This window comes from Ischnura elegans, chromosome 11, assembly GCF_921293095.1.
Source record: "Ischnura elegans chromosome 11, ioIscEleg1.1, whole genome shotgun sequence".
NCBI lineage: Eukaryota > Metazoa > Arthropoda > Insecta > Odonata > Coenagrionidae > Ischnura > Ischnura elegans.
In genome coordinates, this window is record NC_060256.1 from 33953748 (window position 1) to 33966165 (window position 12418).

At 36.8% G+C, this 12418-nt stretch overlaps 2 protein-coding genes across 3 annotated transcripts; one reads left to right on the plus strand and one right to left on the minus strand.

Moving 5' to 3' along the window:
- Nucleotides 1-2713: 2713 nt before the first annotated feature.
- Nucleotides 2714-7939, minus strand: LOC124167820 (succinate dehydrogenase [ubiquinone] cytochrome b small subunit, mitochondrial). The gene is made up of 4 exons (XM_046545860.1): nucleotides 7878-7939; nucleotides 7688-7764; nucleotides 7236-7512; nucleotides 2714-3248 (listed from the first exon to the last, which is right to left on the minus strand). The coding sequence occupies exons 2-4, from the start codon at nucleotides 7731-7733 to the stop codon at nucleotides 3071-3073; spliced, it is 501 nt and encodes a 166-aa protein (XP_046401816.1). The 5' UTR covers nucleotides 7734-7764; nucleotides 7878-7939; the 3' UTR covers nucleotides 2714-3070.
- An 82-nt stretch (nucleotides 7940-8021) lies between these two features.
- Nucleotides 8022-12119, plus strand: LOC124167819. Of its 2 annotated transcripts, none has more exons than XM_046545858.1 (3): nucleotides 8022-8304; nucleotides 8421-8779; nucleotides 11579-12119. In XM_046545858.1, exons 1-3 carry the CDS (start codon nucleotides 8276-8278, stop codon nucleotides 11995-11997), a joined length of 807 nt encoding a protein of 268 aa, XP_046401814.1. In that variant the 5' UTR covers nucleotides 8022-8275; the 3' UTR covers nucleotides 11998-12119. The 2 variants fall into 2 exon arrangements, with proteins under 2 accessions (XP_046401814.1, XP_046401815.1); XM_046545859.1 differs by lacking the exon at nucleotides 11579-12119 and adding an exon at nucleotides 9792-9911.
- The last annotated feature ends 299 nt before the right edge of the window (nucleotides 12120-12418 follow it).

Below are 12418 nucleotides of genomic sequence, written 5' to 3' on the forward strand. Positions count from 1 at the left end.
CCCAAGGAGGAAGGACGACTCTAGTCATAACTGTAGAATAACGACACTCGGGAAGAACCACAGAAAATGGGATGGTCCAGAGGGATGGGGGGAAAGCGTAAAAAGGAGGGTAGGGTAAAAAAAGAGGCTGTGTATTGTTAGTCTCCCTCTCTATTTCTACTTTCTCAAATACTTTTGCAGGTAATAAAAAAATGGGGTATTTTTCAACTTCATTCAATATACCACAGGGGATTTTGCTTTTGGGGGATGATGAGCTATCAGCATTATGCATGAGAGCAGCAAAGCACACCCTCTGTATCCCCTTCCACCGTTAAGTGTAGCAATTCCTTGCTCCATTTGTTCTGTCCTCCGGCGTCCATCTCAACCTATTCAATCTTATCTATTCTTACATTATGAATGACTCCAGTGTTTTCTCATCCCCCTTCCTCAACATCTATATTTGTGCACTGTGTGGAAATAACTACATTATGGACGCTTAGGAAGAAGGACAAGAAAAGACGAGATATTCGAGATGTGGGTGAGGAGAAGAATGAAAAAAGTGAACTGGGTGGAGAGGAGGAACAACAACAAAGCTCTGGACTTGGTGGGTGGAGAGAGGTAGGAGGTTTGGATGAAGTAAGTACATACTGAGTAGGGAGGGGATGCTGAAAACAGATGGAGAGGGAAGAATGTTGGTTGAAGGAGGAAGAAAGAATAAGATTTTGAAATGCATATAATGAAAGGGAAAGGCCTTATAATGAATTGAAGATGGAAGTCCATGAAGGGAGGAGGATACTGCCAGAACACTTCATAAATACGTACTACATGCAAACGTACCTTAATCGGTAGAATGCTGAAATAATAAACAACCAGTAGCATGATCAATTGGTTGAATTTGAAGTTCAGAAAGTTACGTTTTTCCAACCTGCACATCCCATCATTTTCCTTAAATAAGTTCCATAAGGTTATAACAGCTGGGTTTGTAAGTGTGATGAAGAAAGCTAGGTGCTGTGTTAAACAGCCAAAAAAATTGTACATATCTTGCCCTTTTCAGCCCAACCCTCTCATCAAAGATACACATGGTCTTCTGGATGTAGTGATACATACTTTGAAAATCATATTTTAATTAAGCTGAGAATTGGAAACTGCTGTTGAAAAATAACAAAGGCGTGGGGGTCACCTAATTAGATTCCAATCTTGACATTTTTAATACCCTCATTCTCTTAAGGTGACTTTTAAACTTATTTAGCACTTGGTTTAAAGAAATGCATCTCTTTTATCTGTGAAAGCCTTCCAGAGAGATATCAAACTGCACTTGAAATCAGGAGATAAGCATGAGTGCATTTCCTCTTGTCAACCAGATGTGAATTTTTGTTTGATAAAGAATTCTTAGTCTACATGGAAGACCTTTCATCCCCATCGGAGCCTTCCTAAAGATGCACTCCTAGTAAATCAAATATAGTGACCTAAGGCTCCTTTTGACTTTCTAGGAAAGTTATGGCAACAATTTCATAATCAGTATATGTGCATAGGAAAAGTGTGTCAGATGGGCTCACATTCCTATTATTAATTTAATTTGTTATTTCAGAAACATTTGAACAATTTTACGAATATTAAATATATGTATTTTGTTTGGAGAAATTTTGTTCAGGAAGAGAAAAGGACCTTTCCGAAAAAACATAGTGCATACAATAAATGAGGCAGAAACATACGTACCTTAAAATATCACAGGTCAGTACCTATGTTCTTGGATATCCATTAGCATGAATTTGGGTTGCAGGATAATTTAGCAAATTTATTTTTGGAAAGAATGAATTGAGAGCAGAACGATGATCACTTTGTAAACAAAACCGGTGTTATTAAATAATTCTCATATTCTTCAAATATCCTGACAATCCATTAAATACTCAATTATAATTCCATCTCATAACTATAAGTCTCTCTAAATAGGACGAGCAAATAAAAAAATCTCAAATTGAGAAAATTCTCATTATTAAATCAAACTGATTAAATGTAGTGAGAGTAGTACATATATTTTTTAATGAAACTCAAAATTTTCCCCACCACTGGACTCTTTAACCCAACATCTAATTAAACCTCCTCCTGTTTCTGTAAGGTCTGGTACAATAAAGTCTGGGGTCAGATAAAGAACAATTAGGTATTTCAATATTAAAGGACCAGAAGATACACATAAATCATAGAAAAGAAGTTAAAGCCACAAGGAAAATGATCTTTTAATGCATTTAAGCCCGCTCTGACATGAATGATTGGCCTTCTTATACATGCTTAAGTTAACCCAGGCACATTGTGAATAACAAACTTACCAGCATGTCACAAAATGAAAAAAAAAATCAAACTTAACAAACCAAGGAAAACCTACCTACCGTTACCTACACAAGAGTCAGGCTCATGGACAGAAATTTGTTCCGGGTATGAGGGAGTCGAGGAGCTTGGGTGTTGTGCGGGGTGCAAATACTGGTATTTTGTTCTCAATTCCTACACCTCAGAAAACCATACATTTCATTAAATCAGCCGTATATTTTATTTGCATGCTGGTGAAATTAAAATTCACTGTTATTTATAGGCAGACATTATAAAATGATACGTGCATGTACATAGAAAAATTTAATGTCACAGGGAGAAATTTTCAGGAGGGGTTGAAACTCGGGCAATGTGGCTGACAAGAGGTCAACACATCCACATTTCAGGATGGATATTCAACAAATTAAAAACATTTTTAACATTTTTGACCACAAATTTATTCAGATCATTGAGGTTACAAAAAGACACTTCATCATCACTAGGCCTCCCCACAACCATGGATCACTGCATATTCGGACACTAAGTCCGTCAATGGGATGAAATATGGGAGGTCTTTCACAGAATACAAAAAGTTGTCTGCAAGTGGTTTCGATATTTTACACAAATAAATAGGATTATCAGCACAGCCACAGAAAATTTCTCAATTCCTCGGCAAATATTGCAATCATGTGTTCAGCCACAACTGTTAAATATGAATTTTTACATATGTTATGTACAGCTATAAATTAAGACTGAATCTACCAACTGTGATGACATCTCTGGATCACTCTCAGAGCTTCCAAAGCATCTTGATAAGGCCGACAAGTCCAACATCGGTGTAAGAGAAATAGCAAAGGCTACCGAGGGATGCTATTGACACTATGTATAGCAACCCCATTGACATGTTGGCTAGAAGGGCTCCCACAACTCTTGGTCTCATGTAATCTTTGATGACAGCTTCAAGGCCCCTGAAGGGAACACAGAAGAATGCAATCACATAAGCTGCAACACATTCAAAAGCAGTCAATATCTGGATAGGATACAGGAATTCACAAAAACAACACCTACAGACTCTTATTTCTTTACCCTCTGGATGCATTCACAAAATATCACAGATACTGCAAGCCATCACTATAAGATGCAACATCTACTGTTCAAGTGAAAAATGAATATACAAAAGCGACTGCACAATTCTAAATGTCTAGCCGCATAATCTCTTTTGTTTCCGATAACAAATGCTCCTATTCTGTCAAATAATTAAGAATGCGTTTTGTCTAACATTTTTCTTTGTTTAACGTGCATTTCTTGGTTTTATTTCTCAAGTTATTCCAAAATGAAAAATTGCAAATCATAACACTTTTGAAATTAATTTCCTAATATATTATGCATTTTTTATGTTATACACCTTCAATTGAAGGCATTTGGAACACCTACAAGTGGAAGCTAATGGAATCTTAAGTCTGTATCAACGAGAACAAGAATGTCAAACGGGTAGATTTTGGGAATAATCAGAGCATCACACAAGTAAGTACAACATCCATGATGGCCAAACCTTACTAACAGTGGTCGCAACCCTGATTTTATAACCCTCCTGCTTCACACACGTCAAAGGAAAGAAATTTAATGCCTCAGCTCAATTCAAACTCTAACATTTACCTCTTGAACCACCCCCTGCACACCTTAAATTTTTCTCTCTTTCCTTATAGTTAAAGGGCTTGCATTTAATACTGATCACAAGGCTAACAGTGCACTGGCCTATTTATTATTCTGTACCATTTGTGCTGCTTTCACTACAATCAACATATACTATATCGACCTATAAGTGTAAAACAGGATGCAGGTGAAGTTTTTTGAGGTTTCCCTCGAGGTGAGTTCACTGTAGGTAGGTAGTATTGATGGCTGCCTCTGCCATGGTCTTCAGGCCCTGAAGATGATAGCAGAGACAGCCGTGGGAAACCTCAGAAAACTTCTCCTGCATCATACCCCAGGAAAGAACAAGATATTATTTTTAAAACAGCATGTTTGTATTTCCGAGGTGAATGTCACAAACAACTTTTTACCAATCACAATGAAAGTTGGATTTTTAAGGAGAAGCTAATTTACCATCAACATACTTAGCTGTTATTTGCACTAAGGGATTCTGAAGGCCACTTACAATCCCCATAACAGGGTTGCAATGGGGTCAGTGCTGCAGTTCCTTTTTTCCATGTACATAGAAACATTTTCACACAAGATAAAAGATTTTTTCATTGGATGCTGAATTAATCATTTCAACTGCAATTATTCAATGTAACTTTCTCTTATCAGTGTCCTGTATAAGTATGATAAACATGTTTTTAGCAGTAAAATATAATGCTTTTAAACTAACTTTGTCCTATTTCCTTGACAACTAGAGAATAATAATAAATGGTGATTATGATAGTAATTTGTGAGTGAATTAAGAATGTTATATCATTCCAACTCGTACTGTGTTGAATGCTGGGTGCATGTTTAAGAGATATAAAGTATATATTCCTCGTTCGATTGTAGTTTTTTGCGCATATGTATGTATACTGAGATAAGAAATATACTTAGGACAAAAAATGCTCGCCAGGATTTAAATAGGATATACTAGGCCTCTAAACTTCACCCGCAGATTACTATAGGTGAGAGACATTATATAGCTCAACTGATCAAATGAGCTTATTATGCATTTTGTTCAATAACGGGACAAAGAAGTTCTCCTCAGTGTCTCAATCATAAAGATTCATAAAGACATCAATATGAAATAGGATGGTGCCCAGAACTCAGCATTAGAGAGCGCCCTGAATAAAGACCTATTTCTGGAAATCTTAGTAAGTCCTTACTTCTCCAAGGTTTCCCTCTGGGTCAGGGCTTTTAGCAATTATTAACATTTCTACAACTTCCACCTCAGCCATTACCACAAAGCGGAAATTCAAATCTAACACAGTCAGAATATCTTCTTCCTATACTCTCATAAAGCTCAAGTAATACAAGATTGACTGTTGTCTCACCAAATTTTACTTCCTTGACGACAATAGCATAGGCAGTTGACCAAGAGTCATAATCTTGACTGAGTTTGAAACTCAAAAACACTTCACGAAAAAAAACTATGGCATATAAAGCACCACATATCTTACCTATCTAAGAGGATCATAGGGGAATAGGATTAACACAGATCCTCAATATCTCAACCTTAATTTTACACATTTTAAAAGGTTGATTTTTCTTGATTGGATAGTTTAAAACCTCTATTAACCATCCCTCATTTAATCAAGATTAATGGAATTGAAGTAAGTGAGTTTGCCTTTGAAATGCATTGCTTTGAAGGGAGTATGATGTACAATTTTCATAACATTTTTTCTACCACAAATTTAGTGTTAGTATTGACAATTGACAAGTGGATAAAACAAGCGGAATACAATGAGATAAATTGGACATGTTACTATTTATAAGAAAAAGTAATTCAAACATCTAATTCATTTACTGACTGACACATACCTACTCTACTAATTACTACAGCCCACGGAACATCCATGATTTCTAAACAATTTTTTTTTCTTGAGAATGGAAAATGATTGAAAAAATCATAAGTTTTTCTCAGGAGATGATGATATTAAGTTTACTCATCAAAGCAAACAATATGACTGAGAGTTGAGATCATATGATCAAATCAAAAATAAGAGATGTCCTAGAAGAAGCAAGACCGCAGGATTTCAAGGTGAATATTAGTCTTTAATGGAACACCTACATACATTTTTTCTAGTAGAGACAATAACAGATACTACCTAATAAGAACAGAAGTAATAAATATCGAAGATCGAAAATGCACCAATTTTAAACAACAGTAACTTTGAGCCAAGCACTCCAATTGGCCACGAGTTCGCCGTGATGCCGCTTGCTCTGGACAACTCATGACTTTGAATGCTTTTCCGGCTGGAGATCATGATATATCCAAAACATCTGTAATCGGCATCTTGTCATTAGTAATTTAGGTTCTTACTGCTATCAGCAATCCAGGGTTATAACTTTGCGACACAAATTTTCTCCACCCTGGACATGCTATACATCAAACGGCAGCAATAACTTTTAAAATCTATGAGTTATGAAACTATTATTGTATCTGAAAATATTCCACAAGCATACTATGAAAAGCGAGTTTATTCCAATCGGTAAAACATAACATGAGTGTGCCTGCCACTGTTACCAATCACAGGGAAAATATTTTGGATGTTTGATGAGTAAAAAAATTAAGACTGGATTCAATGAGTCAAAGGTAGATCAGTAAAGTAAGTGAATTAAGCAGAAACCAGAAAGCAACCTAAGAAGCCACAGTGAACGACTAAGTGCGCGGTTAAGATTATTATTATTATAAGTTAAGATTAGCAATTTAAGGTTCCCTGGTTTGGTATGGTTTTGACTAACTTGGTGAGCAAAAACTACACCATTGGCTACAATACAGGGCCCCCAAATATTTTATAAAATCACTGATACTTCTAAAGAACATACAAAGCACACTACAACAGAATTATATGACAAGACCACTTGAACAGGGAATAATTATGGATAAAGAGATTAGAAATAAATGTAAAAAGCTGTCTATCAATATGTACGGCACGATATACAAAAAAGGAACATTGTGCAATTTTTATCTCTCCCCCCTTAAGGCAAACGATACAATACAAGCAACTCGCACAAATTTCACGCACTGCGACAAAATTTTTAATATACTAAAAGAGAATGAGAACACTAAAAGCCAAATGGACAAGAGATTGCAAAGGAGCGTATCATGTTATCTCCTTCTCAGCACCACCACCTACCATGTGAGCTATGCGGAATTTCTAAAGTAAGACGAAACTCTAATAAGAAAAACTATGCATTGACAGATTCAGATCCGCCACTACTGGAAAGGTTAGATTCAACACCAGAAATAGCTTGTTTTCTTAGAAGCTTACCAGTGAGAATGCATGACCATGGTGAGCGCCAAAATATAATCCATTGGGGGAGAAGGAAACACGAACGCTGCGGGCACTAAGCCGAGCAATCCAATTGCGACGGCTCGTTCTACTGTCCACAATTTGGAATAGTCCCCCGCCTCAGAAGCTAATCTCTTGGGGCTCACCGAGAATGGCTTAGAAATAACAGGGCCTAATAGAGGTTTCTGGTTCGCTAAGTTATTTAGAACTGTCACAGGTCTTAAAAAATGATAATTGCAGGGCTGCGTTGCGAATACTGCGAACGAAACAATTATTTTTTCAAATAGTAACAATGATAACATATGAGGATGGATAAAATGGCATTCTATATATAGAAGCGGTACATCATTCAAATCACATACAAATTTAATTGCTGGTATTGAAAGCTGAAATGAAATCACTAACAAAAACAAGGGAAAAAGCTAACATACCAAAAGCACCCCTATGCGCGGTACGTAGGAAACACGAAAGAGCCATATTCCGAAATAAGGAAGTCTGCAGTTTTTTTCTGCTGAAATATAAAATAATACCTGTCATGAAAATTGATTGAATACTTCTATATAGCTACAAAGATGACACTAGGGAATTCAGGGAACAAGATCTCCCATACACATCACTTACCTAAATTCGTAGGCGAGCCTTTTCTGCCTTTTCCCAGTAAACCGCAGTATACGAAGATCTCCAAGATAGCGCTACTGTGGTGCCCTCTGCACGCACGAAAAATTTGCGAAACGAAAACATTTAACATTTTTTTAGCGTTGTTTTTTCAAACAGTAAAACATGCAAAATTAACTAATGTTAACTTTAAAGAAATTGGTAATGCATCTATCCCGCTTTGAATGAAATCTTATCATGTATATGTGACTTGCATACTCTATTTTTCTCGCGTTGGTCCCCCGCGAAATATGTTGATTTTCAGTATTTTCGATAGTTCTTCGCCCTCATCTGCAAATTTTGAAAGTGGAGGAGAAGGGTCAATCAGAGAGTTTTGAACAGTTTTTAAGTTTAATACGTGAACAATGGAAGAGAAGAGTAGACAAGTGAACCGGTAAAAATCTTACATTAATCTGCTTTTGATGTTCGAATTTATGTTGAGTGTTAGCTACTGACAGCAGGGTGTCTCATATCGCGCTGAAATGGAGGATTACTTTGCGATTTTCACAGGTGCCTGCGGGAACCAATTCTTTTGTATGAATCAACTTCGCAAGATTTGCCTGCTCATTTAAAGCGTATGTTAGTGGCATTAAATGACATTGAACTTACCCAGTCTGATCGCTTAGTGATTTTGGCATATATATTGATGGTGGAAGCAGGGTTTTTGCCAGTTCATGCAGCCAATCACTTTGACTCTGTCAATAAGTGTAGTACCTTTAATATTACCCACTTGCAGTCGGCGGAGATGATGCCAAATGGTTGGAAAAAATCTGAGGGTGTGTACAGTATGAATTTTGTTTTGCCAGTCCTGCCGGACCACGCCTTGAGTTTGATTGCACAAACAGCAGGGAATATAGTAGTGTTCAGTGGTAAGTGTTATGGTTAATGATTTACAAAACTTCAGTTGAACTGAATGTAATCGAACCAAATTCCATGCGTCGTCAGTGGGTATATATATATATATATACTACTATAAGAGCAGTATATATATATATATATATACTGCTCTTTCCACGACTGTGTTCAATATATCTATTCCTCATAAAATGAATATGTTCCATCCAATACCCTTCCATCTTCTGTTTGGTTGTGTTCCTTTCTGTATAAATTTCCCTTATATATATCACCTTATTTTCCTCACCATCCACCTAATTCACTCTTTAGCCTCCTGTATGCTCTCCCATATCTCAAAAGCATGCATAAATCCTTCACTCTTCTGCTCAAGGTCTACATTTTGCACCCATGCCACGTAACACTTCTCGTGTAACTTTCATCAGTCCCTTCCTCTTTTCTAGTTTATATTCTTTGACTGGGTAGAAACAGCTGAGTTCCTCTTCTTCAGTTTATTTTCCATATGATCTTAATATTTTTGTAGTGTTATAGATTTGTGAGGCTACTTACGATGTATTGCCAGTGTACTGGTAGGTTCTGAACGTGGTGTTCTCATCATGTACGATCAAGATCCTTGAAGGCTACTTTCTAGAAGCAGGCGATATAGTGTATCATTCTGGTGTTGTAGTGTCACTTCAACAGGGCTACAATGAACCACTTTGATTATGTTCCCACTTCACCATTTTTCTCTCATGATGACTTTTTCTATGAACATAGCCACAGGTGTCACCATTGTCCTCATTAATAGCTAATGTCTTAAACCCTGGATTTCATGCACTATGTCTTGGAGAGTGCCCTGCTAAAGTAGCAAGCCTTTGAAATTATTATCAATTTCTGAGCAGGATATTTTTTCAAAGTGGTTCTCCCCAAAAGGACGTGATACAGGCACTGAGGAAAATCCTTAAAGATAGTCACCTTCTTAGGGCCAGAAAATGGAAGGAAGCAATCGCTAAGACATGAGCTCTATGATCTACTATGAACTATTTGCAGAAGGATCTCGAGAATGCTGAGAGAGAATGGGATTGCCTTGATTCATATATGGTATGGTATTTGGAGGAGGCGACCTACAGCTGAGGTCATTTGTGCCATGAGGGAAGAGTATGGAAGGAAGGGTGGAGAGAAACCCAGAGTGGGCATTAGCCTGCTCTTGGTGAAAGGTGCCAAGGGGACCACGGCTTAATGTCCCATCCGACGGACGGAGTGCTTCGCTTAAAATGTCCTCCACGCAACACTCAAGCAGGGATCAGGCAGTCTCTGAAAATTTTCTGCCACTGCCGGGATTTGAACCCGAGCCCGCCGGGTGGGAAGCCAACTCTCTAGCCACCTCACCAACCCGATCCCCCTTGATTCATATATCCTACGTTCGCAGTCAACAGATCAGCTAGAGTGTGAAAGGTATGCACGACATAAATGTCAGAAGTTTACCAAATCTTATGTGAATATGGAGAGCTTTAAGTCAGAGAGAGAGGGTGAACAGTTGAGACTAGACTAAAAGAATGTGAGGAATGTATATAATTAAAGTAACCAAATAAGTTCGCAGCTTCAGGGCACTTTAAAGGTGTACTTTAAAGTCACAAGATGGCTATGAAAAAATACAATGATGAGCACATGGTTTCTATGAAAAAGTAAAGATGGGAGCAATTGAAATCTAATGGGAGATGAGGTAGATGAATAGAGAAAGCAGTGTCCACCTTAGCAAAGAAAGGGAACTGATCTTTAGAAAAATGGCACAAGAAAAAAAATAAAGGATAAACTTGACAACGGTGAGAAAATCGAGACTCATCCAATTGGTATAAAATGACCTTTAAACCCTAGAGGATGATAGATGTTAGACTCACTCAAACTTCATGCTAAAGAATTCTTTTATATTTCTAAAGAAAGGTTGTAAAACAAATTAAAACCTTTTTTTTTTAATTTTACCAAAAAATGCATAGTTTTCTCACTATTTGATATTAAATATCTAAAATATGGCGTTTAACAAACAGAAGCTAGTCATTAACAAGCCGTGTCTCTAATTGTACTGGTTGCCAAGGAAATATAAAAAAGAATTTTCTTTGTTGTTTTATAAGCTACAATTTTAAAATTTAAGGGAAAAAAGGCAAGGGACAGCCCCGAATGAGTTATGTAGGACAGGTTATAAAGGATATAAAAGAGAAGAAATATGTAGCTATGAATAGGTTAGCGGATAGGAGAGAGAAGTGGAGAGCTGCATCAAACCAATCTTAGGATTGTTGACTAATGTTGATGATGATAGTTTTTTCGATAAATGCATATATTTGAAGTTTCTTGCAAAAAACCAATAAAATAGGGTCTGAGTTTTTCTCATATTTGTGATTAAAAACAAAATATGTTCGACAATTACTGTTGAAAATTTTCTCTATTTTGATATTAAAGTTATTAATATTAAATTAAATGATTGAGGCTGCGTAATACACAAAATATATAACAAACGTAATGATAACCGTATTACAAATCTTGCCCATTTTTTAAGCGTCTGGGGGGGGGGGGCACGTACCCCATTCCCTCCATAAATCTGCCCATGGTGCCAGGTATATCTGAATTAATATTTTTCAGTCTGTGGCATGATTTTGAATTTTTTTTACTGGCATTCATCTCCCATTGGAGACTGGCAATATCTTACAGCTTCCATCTTATGCATTATGTCTCATTGCTCACTTCTCTCACCTAGTCATAAACATGTGTACTATATAACATCTGCCTACTGCAACACTTTTAGGGCTACTTTTTTAAAATTCTCTTTTATTATTTTTTTCCAGCATGTCTGGAAGATGAGAGAGACACTCCCAGCTGGTGCATTGCTTTAGACTGTGATAAGTATGTTATGAGGGCTCAAACAGAATTCATGACTCATAGATATTTTAACTTGAGAGATTTGTCTCTGCAGTTTAAGAACAAAATTCCATTACAAGCAAGAAACTTTCTTAAAGTTTATGGCAGCGTTGGTGCATGCAGCCTGCTTGATCTACCTGAGGAAATTCTTGTCATGATCCTTAGTTATATTACTCATCGTCAAGATATAGTGAACTTATCAAGAACATGTGTTACTTTACATGAATTATGCCGCCCTAAACTCTCATCCTTCGGGACAATGAAATTTTTTCCATTTCGTCCTTTGCCATTTCAGTTCTCTACTTTAAAGTCAACCATCATTCCTTTTTCTGACTTGAGTATGTAGTCACGGTGTGCATCCGATACTCTTTTAAAATACATGTATTTATTTTCTTTGTTAAGAGTGGGCCCGGTAGCGTAGTGGGTATGATGAAGTACATAATAATAAATAAATAATTGTGCTTTAAATCCACTTTCTCTAATTAGGTGTTTTCATTAAAAAGCCATGATGGGCAACCCTATTTATTTGCAGTGCTATGATAAGTGATGCAATGCCTTCCTATTCACATGTCAATCAATTCACTGTGGGATTGAAAGAATGGCCAATACACGATTGTGAAAGGAACAGTTATAAGGCTTGCTGTCATTGGATATGGTACCACTGAGGTTTTGCATCATGATGATAGGTGAAGGCTGCCTTGCAAATGAGCATATAGTGGAGTGCATCAGAATTTAAAAGTAAACATATTGCAGTGCTTTTGAAAGTT